Consider the following 11,173-nt stretch of genomic DNA (forward strand, 5'->3'; position numbering starts at 1 on the left):
TTGGCTTTGAGCATTATTTTTTCAAATAAAAATAAATAAATTTGTGGTACCACATCAAGTTTTAAAGCTTTGGACCCATTTAGTCTACTTTCAAAGGTAATAAATAATTATATATAATATCGTCAAGATGGGCCAAGTGGGAGAATGTAAGGTTTTCCCATAACATTTATGGCCTCATCTTGACATTTGTAAAACGTGGGTCCTTAGATTGCTAAATGCTCTTAAATAAAGTCATACTAATGGGTGATGGTTAGCAAAAGTAAAGGAGATAACCGGCATGCATTTGTTATCTTATTAAGGTCCCTCCATTATGGGAAGAGGGAATATAAAAATATAAATACATGGGTTTGGTCCCCATCTCGTCACAGAAGAAAATTAAAGTGAGGTAAAAGAACACCCATTGTTCTCTTACCATACAGAACAAGTGATTGAGATTGGAAACTAAAAGTGACACTCCGACAGTCAAAGGAGGCGACACATCCGGCAAATCAAAACAACATAGTGCACGTACGAAAATCAAAGATTCAAGGACAACATGGCTTCGGATAAAGATCCTAACCCTTCAATGTATCCTACATTAATGGCATGAAACAACACAAAAATACAGAACTGAACTGAAACAGAAACGGTTTATATGTCCAAGGTTATGTAACGTCTGCTGTTGATTATAGGACTCTAGCTTTAAAGGCCATTCAAAGAATCTATTGTTCTTCAATTGACCAATAAGGGCTTCAGTTTAAGCGCTGGTGTTTGGGTCAGCTAATAAAATTCTGGACCAGCTCTTAAGTCTTGAACTAACACCACAGAGCCTCTGAACTTGCAGCCTTCAGAAATTGATCTAGTGGTAACAAGCCCGATACCATCTCTCTCTTTTTTTCCCCTCTTCTACACACAACCAAACAGTCATTGAACCAAGAATTCATTAGACTCAATTTAGGCATTAGTTCTGTTGCTTGAAACCCCGTTTTTGTGATGATGAATTCCTATTAAAATGTCTTCCTCTTAGTGAATGCCCAACAAGTGCTAATCAAGGTTTTTATAAGCGACTTTCAATAGGCAAATTTTCAGCAAAGTTCTTATTAGAGAAACAACATTATGCCAAGAGAAAAATCAAGAACACCTTGGATCTCCAAATGACCCAAGAGGAAGGGAACAATTTGGCACTTATTCAAATTTCATTTATGTGAGGAAGTTAACAGGACTCCTGTAAAGTTTCCATCAATTACATACAACTTGGAAGTACAGAAGTTCAGCTGGCTTCTTCCTTGACTGAGCTTCAATGCAGCTTCTTCACTGATTCATCCTACTTGCTATGTGGGCTTCCAATTGGTTGCTATTTAAGGATAAAAAATGAATTCAGACCTGATCACACATGTAATCAAGAGCTGAACTTGCTTCATGTGATTTTCGTAGAAATAATCGGAAAAGTGAGTACGTGGGTTACCGGCTTACCTGTTTCTTCTTTATATTAATCCCTTAAATCTGGACCGCACACATAATCGTGCGGTTCTAGAGAAGGAGGCCACGCACGCGTTTGCGCTGTGTCGCGACGCAGGCGAAACGTGCTCCTCTTTTTAATATAATCTTAATATTCCAAAAATAAAGAACAGGTTTTCCCTGGAAAAAATGAATCACAATTGACGTGTATAGATTGTTGAATGCTACATTGAAGGGAACCCTTGCCAAACCCAGTTGCAAGGGCACCCCATTAAATCTACATAATCGGATTGCCTTTATTATTCATTACATTTTATATTTTTCAGTCTCACATTAAATGTAGTTGGGTAACGTGGATCGAATGGGGGTGGCCTGAGCCTGCGTTTTTGCAATGGAGCCCCTCAATTTTGCTTTCCTCATATTATAGTGGGAAAACTTAAGTGGATTCCGAGGCCATGTAAACCTTATAAATATAAAGTTCTCTTTAACTATTAAATACTTCATAAAAGCATATTTCTTTAGGGGAATGTTATCAGCACTACTGTATTTTGATGAGGGCACTCCTCACTTTATGTTAACTTACCAACTTCTCCCAAAGCTTAAGCTGTTGGAGAAAGGCGTTATTTATCTTTTATACTTTTAACACTCCCCCTCACATGTGGCCCACTTGGCAAACACGTGGCGCATGTGGTCCCACTTTGGACCGACCATCGAATGTTGGTTTTTGCTATCTGGGAGGTTTGAACTCGAGACCTTTGGCTCTGATACCATGTTAACTTACCAATTTCTCCAAAAGCTTAAGCTGTTGGAGAAAGGCGTTATTTATCTTTTATACTTTTAACACTTTATTAAAACTACAGTATGTGGCCCGCATGATAGGATGATCTAAATTGTCCATTAGATGGGCCATAGCCTAAATAGGTTGTGCCCCAAAAAAATCATTTCCATAAATCCTAAGACTCTGATCTGAATGTAAGAGGGTTGATCCTAACCCTCAGATCGGAGGGTTAGGATCAACCTATGGAAATAATTTTTGGGGCACAACCTATTTAGGCTGTGGCCCCATCTAGTGGACGGTTTGGATCATCTTATGGTGGGGGCCATACTGTACTTTTGATAAAGTGAGAAGTGCCCCCATCAAAATACAGTAGTGCTGATAACATTTCCATTTCTTTATAGTTATATTAAATATCTTATACCTGTGAATGTCTCTATAGCTATCAAATACTTTACAGATATAAACTTCTTTGTACTTATTAACTATCTTCTATCTTTCTTTTCTGTTTTTGAAAAGGATTAAACAATTTATATCTTTAAGCCCCGACTCTTAAAAAGTCATAAATGCATATATTTTTCTGATAATTATCTACCAGAGTGACAATGACAGGCTCTCACATTACTTAAAACCTTATAATTATAAGTTTTCTTATGACTATTAATTAAAGACCTTAAAAATGTAAAATTATTTATAATTATTAAATATAGCTAGTACGTACATTTAGATTTCTTTTGGGAAAGGAATTTTCCAATCATTTTTCACATCGTTTGAGAATTTTACAAGTGTTTTGAGTAATTTTTATCAAAACATGTGTAGAATTCCTTTCCAAATGTACCTTAACGAGTGTCCTCAGGGCACTCATTAACAAAACTCATTCAAATATCAAATAAATGGGAACATAATCTACTGAAAAGAAGAAAACTTTGTATATAAACATAGGGCGATGATAAACTCACACCTCTTGTAGGATAATTCGCACCCCTTCAAAGGAAGGCATGTGTCGCTTCTTAACGTGAATTCATGTACAGGGGTGCGAATTAACCTAGGGGGTACGAATTTATCATTGCCCTAAAGTAAAGGAAAAGCTTAACTACCTTCCTCCTTGTAAGGATCTCGTCACAAGCACACTAAGTGAGAAAGTCACATGCACACTATTTGAGAACCGAGAGAACTAAGAAAAAGCCAATGATATAATCTCCCCGTTTTCTTCCCCTGGCCACCCACTTTAGTGTTAAAAAAAGTAGTCATAAATACACACTAGTGAGCCCGGAAGAAAAGGGGGCGAATAAATCCATGGAATTGAAAGGGAAGTGATATTTACACCCCTTTTGATCACCGGGACACCCAGAGCAAGTGTACGGGGTAATCAAACCCACTGGCTTCTTTTGACCTCAAGTACATTAGCCCCCCTTTAGTCATTGATACAATGGCGCTGGGTGTCCTTGGTGATCAAAAGAGGCGTAAATATCACTTCCCAATTGAAAATATCGTTATGCTCGAAACACACATCCAATCGGATCATTGCCATCCCATCCCTCGATTCAACTCCTTCTCCTACACCTCTACCTGGGGCATATGACCCGAGTGGTGCCATTGATGCTGATGCCGAGCCAATGGGATCAATACCAAGCAACCTCTTTCCACCACATTCTTCTCCAGAGGGATCGGTCGCACTTCTTCTATTCAAGATTCTTTATCTGGAACTGGTTCACAAATCATTTCCTTTTATGCGGTTTCAGTTAGGACAGCTTTGAGGGCAATTCCAATCAACAAGGCAAGCCCCCCTGAGCAGCCCAACCACCCCTTGAGACAAAAGGAAAGGGCTCGCCCGCCGAGAGAGACCCATTTCTCTTCTCAAAGTATGCCCAACCGCTGCGAGCAAGGTTGCCCCTAGTTTGTTACTACTAATTTACTCAAGTCGAGATGTGTAGGCCATTCCATGATACAAAAGCTTCGAAAGATATCGTAACAACTATGGCGAATACGTTTTTCTTGCTTGAACAAGAATAGTTGATTCAATAGCTGCGGTTACTTTTTTTCTTTTTTCAACAACTGTAACCTAAACCTCCTTTAGGAGTCTTCCTTCAGGTTGTGAGGCGAAGCACTAAAAAAAAAAGGTTGGGGCAAGCCTTTTACAGTTCCAGAAGCAGAGAGGGAAAGAGGAGGGAATCGGGCAAAAGGCGAGCATAGTAGAAACTCCATTTTTATGGGAGGAAAATTTTGATCTCGTTCAATATAAGTTCCGCCTCCTCAATTATCTCGTTCATTGATGTGATGACCTTGGAAGTTTGTAGTGCATTGTTCAAACCAATCCACGTGCACAATGGTTGATTCAGACACAAGATTAGGTCTATCTCGAGTGGCCCGCTTGAGGAGGATTGGGATTTTAGAGAAAAATTCTATGAATATCTTTATTATATTCTCTTCGAGGGCTTTGATTCTTGATTCAAGTTGTGTTTCGATCTGCTCATCTCTCGCATCCAACTTCGCTTCCAGGGCTTGCTCTTCCGAGGATGATCTGTTCTTCCTTTCTATAGTAATGAAATAAGCCTTTAGGTCCTTGATATCAAGCTCGTTCTTTTGAAAGTGCGTAGAGGGATCCACTAGGAAAGTGCTATGATACCAACATGATAGAATACTCTTCTATCAAAACAGAAAATATTGAAGAAGAATTGAATATGAGAAAAACGAAGAAAACAATGAGTTAATGTAAGGAAACTTGGCTTCCAATGTGCTACAACACTAAAGTTGATTATTTCCTTGCTGAATAGCCATACGAAATCTACATTATATAAAAATTAGGGAATGTAAAATAGGAAACTTAAATCATAAAAATATGAAAACGTAATTAAGCTAACCTACTAGAATATGGAAATAACACAAATAAGGAAAAACAATCTAAATAAGGAAAACGGGTTCTAACATAAATTTATGGAAAAATTAAAGACAATGCCTCTAAAGCCATGGGTTCGATGTTGCATTCCTCAGTTGCACATCATGGGAGCTTTAGAACTCAACCAAAGTAGGTGATTTGAAGTCTGAAGGCCTTCCTCAGAGAAATATTAGATTTTCCCTGCGGTTGAACTTTGTAGATATAGGATTTTTTTGTAAAACTTCCTTGAAGGATATAGGACTAAATTTTGGAGTCTGAAAGGTTTTAGAATTTGGTTTAGTATTAGAGGCTAAGATTAAATTTTCTTCAAATTGTAGATTTTAGTCAAAAATCAAAGGTTGAAATCAAAGCAAGTTTGTGCCTGAAAACCCTAGTCTGGGAGCTTAGATAGGCTTTGGCAACCGACCGAGGGATGTTCAAATCATAGTAGTAGTATTTTGGAAAAGTTTAGAAGCAATTAAGAGACTCGTTGCCATAAAAGCTTTTGGGAAAGACAGCTTATGGAACAATGGTTTTAACTTTTAAGGGTGCACTAAAATCAACTATGATTACTCATTTGAAAGCTTTGTATTTATTTTAAAATGATTGATTTAAAAATTAAAAAAAAGCCATTAATACTTTCAACATTCTGTCTATTCAAATTTGAAAATGCCATTCTCACAATCGGACAAACACTCATAATTATAAATAACCTTTGGGGGTTTAAGAAACTTTTGATCTACGTAGGAACAAAATGATGTGTCTAAAGATACCCATCTTCGAAAGAGGGATCAAATCGATCGAATGTCAAACACAATAGACGAAATTTTGTTGGTGTAGATGCCGACAGTTTTCTCTTGTTTCCTTTTATTATTTTCACAATGTTTTGAATACGGTGGAGCGAATCTAGGTGTATCAAATGGAGAGGAATACATTCAGTGATCTGATAAGTCTCACCAACCTAGCTAGGAGTGTCACCAAACCTCTAGTGAAACTCACCACTCCTAATCGCCTGCACAATGAGATCGGCATTTACCACCTCCCCGTTGCTTGATTAAAGTGCGAGATAGTCGATTTAAGATATTTGGGAGTCGATTTATCACTCCCCTAAAAAAAATCTAAGCACATCAATAATAGGGCCAACACTCTAATCGATAAAATCGAGCGAAGTCATTAATATCAATCAAGAGACCTGTCGATGAAGACACGCACATAAGAAAAATCAACAATCTCTGAGACTAGAATGTTTAAATTCAACTGCCGATGATCTTAGATAAACATCTAGATTCGTCCCATTTACCATGGGGCACATCCAATAGGGCAACAAGGGAGATAATAGAAGGTTCTGCGCATGCTAAGATCCAAATCCAATTAAGATCTGGATGATAACTCTACTGAAATTAATTGAAGAGAAATCAAGAGGATCAAGACGTCCAAACACCAAAATCGTGCTAAACATATACATAAATTAAAGCAACTTCACAAGAGCTTTGGAGAGTGGGTCTCAATATGAGGAATCAATCTTCGAATCAACCCCATCTGAATTAGGAGGATATTCACAACCCAATGTAGAGTACCCCAAAAAAGACATGCTAAGTGATTAAGTTTAGGTTTGCCTTTAATTTACCTGATTTTGTGATCACCCTTATGCGCCACTCTAAATCTTTCTACTTGAATATACATGAATATTCTAACAGATAAAAAAACAGAGAAACTAGGTTTACCTCACTACCCTCCCTCTTGGGATTCACACCTTTGACGTTTGATTCCTCTTCCAAAGATGCACCACAAAAATATGAGATGATGTGTCTCAAAATTTTCATGCCCTTTTCAGTATAACATTATACTTTTAGTTTCTCAAGAAGCAAGCTGGATGTGAGATCTAACTGGGATCAGTAGTTTTGGTTGTATGCTCCAATGAGAATACTCTCAAGGCCAAAGATATTGAAAATCTAGCTTAAAAGTGAGTGGCCCTACTTCTAAAGCAAAAAAGTTAAAAATTCTGTTTAAAAGTGAGTGTGCCCTATTTTTAAACCCAAAGAGATTAAAAATATAGTTTATAAGTGGGTGCTTCCCCGGGACTATGCGCCCCCCTGTTGATGTGAATTGCGGACAGACTTTAAACGCTTTTTGACGTAGAATCAGGTTAAAAGTGGGGCGCATAATCCTAAGGGGGGTGAAAAAATCATCACCCTATCTTTTAATATAAAAGAGATTGGGATTTTATTTAAATGTCAGAGGACCTTATTTTTAAAACAAAAGAAGTGAAATGATATAATCACCCCCTTTTCTTTCCTAGGCCACCCCATCTAATGTAAAACAGTAGTCATAAATTACAGAAAAGAGGGTGGGCCGGGGAAGAAAACGAGGGTGAATATATCACTTCCCTTCTAGTGAGAGTAAATGTGAAAGGGTAAACCATTTTAAATGAATCTACTGTCACTGCATTAGTTTACCTTGAACTAATTTCCCTTGTTCCACTGTGCAAGGTAAACTAAGAGGGGTATTTGATTTACCACATGATCCATTCGTAAGCACAAGAGAGATTCTTACAAGAACGATTTTGTTTTATTTTCACCACTAAATGTTGAGGAGAGATTTTATGACAAAATATCCTCACTCTTGATGATACAGCATATAAGTCCTCGCTTTTAAAAGCATAGGACTTGAAAAACACATATTTTCTTACTCATAAATGAAAGAAAGAGTGTCAAAATCACAGCATATTTGACAACTTGTAATCGGAAAAATACAGTGACTAATTCTCAGACTTTGATTGGTTCAACAAGCATGGCCGTGATATGTTTTTTGGTCTCACCACCCGCATGGGTATATCCATCTCCGCGCAGGTAGATAACTTCTGCCACACGTGCAAGGTTGATTGAAGGTAGAAGAATAGGCATAGGGAAAACAGTGGGCCTAAGACATGCTTGGTTAACATCTTTCCATGCAATTGCAGCCATTTCTCTCAACTTGTCACACGCTGCTTCGTGTGATACGCCATGTTGGATCATGTAACACTGTACCGCGGATGACACATGACCTCTCTGTTGCTCAAACTACACATAAAAGAAATATAAATTAGTCAAACATAAGTTAAAAATGTTCCTATGTAAAAAGATATGAGAACATGCTTTTGTTAGGGTTGTCCAAAAGAACTGCTAAGAAGACACTTATCAAAGGAATAAGGAGTGTTTTGGGTTAGAAACTAGTCATTAGTGCTAGTGCATATTAGGGTAAGTGGTGTAACCTATTGTTACATTAGTAGGGGTAGTATTAGTGTCTTCCTTGAAGTTCTCAAGTTCTAATGACTAATAACAAAAGAAATATATAAGAATGAATAGAGAGGATACCGAGGTGGACTGCATGTCATCAAGGAGACGCCCAATCAGTGATGCATCTATAACAAGTTTAGGTTCTGTCTTCAACCATTCGAATGCTTCTTTGGTTGCAATTTCATCCATCCCAGCACAGCAATGAACTGTAGCCATATGAACGGCAACACTAATGCAAGAAATTCGTAGGTAGTCCTCTACTGATGGCACAATTTTTCTGTTATACCATTTGTGCTCCACAAAGTAATCTCTTGCCAACACCTTCATCTGCAACATAAATTTAATCAAATTTATGTAAGTTTCATTGACTAAAACATTGGAGCTCATTTAGAAATCTGGAGTCTTATCCTCCTAATAGAGACTATTTAAAGAAATAGATGTACATATCTTACCGCATCTTTTACATAGTCTCCACGATATGAGTTTCCTTCTGGTTTCAGCTCCTCTTCTAAGTCCTTCACGGTGTTATAGAGTACAAGAAAAGCATCTTTCAAGTACTGTGGAAGCTGCTCAATGTCCTCGGCATCCCACCTGAAAATCAAAGTAACCATTGTTTGATTACACATTATAAAAATGTCCAAGTTTTACTTACAGTGACCTACATGGCTAATACAAGTAGGTCATCTCTGAATTGTAGAAATGGTATAACCATTGTTTAATTTATAATGATGTCCCTAAAATTTATCATCTCTTTCTGAATTGTAGAAACAAAGAAAAAATTCCTAGCATAAAATTTTCCTCAAGAAACGTTTTTCCTGCAATATTCCAAGCAAGGCCTTAAGATATAGGAAAATTGGGCCCATTTGGAGACATCACATATAAAAATGCCAGTTTCATTTTTCCTTTTTATGTGACTGTTAAAGAGTTGTGGGTATGTGTATCAAACCTATAGATTGCGTCAGTGAAAAGTTGGAGCTCATCCTCTGTAGCGTATACATCATATATGTCGTCGACAACTGAGACCAAGATTGTCATTTTGGTCGAAAAAACTCTAGCCCTTGAGTATATTGGTTCAAAATAGACTCCCATGATCCAATAGTAGCACTCCACCAACCTATCCCTAATAAATGGTAGCTTTGCTGCAAGGTCAATCTCATTCCACCACCTGCAAGATTTTCAAAAGACAGAGATGTGGTCATTTTACTGCTTTCATTCATAAAGCCGAAGGGCTAACCGCTAACTAAAAATTAAGCCATATTTTGAACTAGTTAGCTAATGAAACTTACGTTGTGATGTCCCTCAGCTCTCTTTGGTGCAAGATTTGAATCAGATTGAAATCTAATTTGGCAAGCTCTAGTACAACTTCATTCCTTTCCTTCTCTCCTTCGTACACTGAGATGTAGTGCCTGTTCTCTAGCCTTGGTATGCGATGATGCAGGGGAAGCTCTAGAGAATGCTCAATTTTTGCTGCCAAATGAGAATCTAAATGGCTAATACAAGTCCTAAGGTGCTCCCTAGTGAAAGGAATGGCCTCATCCAATATATCTTCCCCTCTTACACTGAGATACGCCGCGTCATAGAGACTCAGCAAACCTTTCGCATCGGTGCTCAGCTCTGCCTTGAAATTCCCCTGCTCATCTTTGAATTTTTTGAATACATCTGTTTCACAACCCAATGTTTCAGACCCTAGAACTCTTTAAGCTTACAGAATTAATAAACCACAATATAGTTTAGAGAAAGAGAGAAATGGTAAGTGATTTAATTACCTGAAGAAACACAGTGCCCTTGTCGCCTTAGTAGGCTAAATCGGAGGGCAGCCACATATAGATCATCAGTAGGAAAAGCATCAATATGGGAATCAAAGATTAGTTGTAAAGCATCATCAATCTCCTTCTCAAAATGATAACCAATCCCAAGGTGTTGGATAGCATCAAGCAAGTTCAGCTCTTCCAGTGACCCTTTCACATTGCTTAGAATCCTCTTCACTTCTTGCTTCAGCTCTTCAACTCTTTTAGTCCAAGCATCTATTTTCTGCATGAATTCAAAACATACCCAAACAAAATACATCAATTATCAGAGTAATCTTAATCTAAATGTACATGAATTCTATCTTTAATTCACTCGATTCTTACGGTTGGATCGGGCGAGTAAGCGAGGAAGTGATCGCCCCAGACCGTCGGATGAAACCCGGCGGATCTGCGAACGACGTCCAAGTTTCCATCTTCGGGCAGAGGGAGAGTGGAAGCCACAGGGGAGGGAATTAGAACATCCATAATAGAGAGATGTGTGGTGTGGGGAATGTTAGTCTCTTGTAATTAGATTGAAGGTTGTAACAAATGTGAGTTGAGGGATTGTGGGGTTTGGTATTTAAACACACTCAAGCAGATAGGTGGCTGCTCCTTGTTGACTGATTTTCTTTTCAGCTCTACATGCGAAACTACATAGGAAATTCAATAAACTAAGAAAAAAGCCGCCTCTTTTGACATGGTTTATATCTATTTTTTTTCTTTGGAACAATTACGAATGGGTGACAAAAATTAGACGGAATTATAAACATGACCCATGCTTTTCAGAAATTACCAATGAGGGACAAAAGAGGTCTTATGAGTAAAAGCTGGACAAAAATGCCCTTTTCTTAAGCAACACCTTTTTGCTTTTCCACTTTTCCCTCTTCTCTCTTCTTTTCCTCTTTTTCTTTACTTTTCTATTTTCAACTTTGTTTTTTTACCCTACAGTCATCTTCCTCACCGTTCAGCCACCATTATCGCTGGAAAGTCTTGAAAACTTGAAACGTAAGTTCACATCTATCTC

The 11,173-nt window shown here is 37.9% G+C and overlaps 1 protein-coding gene across 1 annotated transcript; it reads right to left on the bottom strand.

Moving 5' to 3' along the window:
* Positions 1-7,633: 7,633 nt before the first annotated feature.
* LOC143884039 (beta-cubebene synthase-like) lies at positions 7,634-10,719 on the bottom strand. The gene is made up of 7 exons (XM_077387394.1): positions 10,495-10,719; positions 10,129-10,393; positions 9,649-10,021; positions 9,309-9,527; positions 8,815-8,953; positions 8,441-8,689; positions 7,634-8,146 (listed from the first exon to the last, which is right to left on the bottom strand). Exons 1-7 carry the CDS (start codon positions 10,633-10,635, stop codon positions 7,853-7,855), a joined length of 1,680 nt encoding a protein of 559 aa, XP_077243509.1. The 5' UTR covers positions 10,636-10,719; the 3' UTR covers positions 7,634-7,852.
* Between the last annotated feature and the right edge of the window lie 454 nt (positions 10,720-11,173).

The sequence above is a fragment of the Tasmannia lanceolata genome, unplaced genomic scaffold, assembly GCF_043159265.1.
Source record: "Tasmannia lanceolata isolate RefF3 unplaced genomic scaffold, GAP_Taslan_0.1 ptg000008l, whole genome shotgun sequence".
NCBI lineage: Eukaryota > Viridiplantae > Streptophyta > Magnoliopsida > Canellales > Winteraceae > Tasmannia > Tasmannia lanceolata.

Bases quoted from the DNA above. Each gene is read 5' to 3' on its own strand.
- LOC143884039 (XM_077387394.1), bottom strand. From the start codon at position 10,635: ATGGATGTTCTAATTCCCTCCCCTGTGGCTTCCACTCTCCCTCTGCCC. The intron at 10,394-10,494 runs GTAAGAATCGAG...GAATTCATGCAG, and splicing joins CTTACTCGCCCGATCCAACC to AAAATAGATGCTTGGACTAA. The intron at 8,690-8,814 runs GTAAGATATGTA...TTTATGTTGCAG, and splicing joins GAGACTATGTAAAAGATGCG to ATGAAGGTGTTGGCAAGAGA.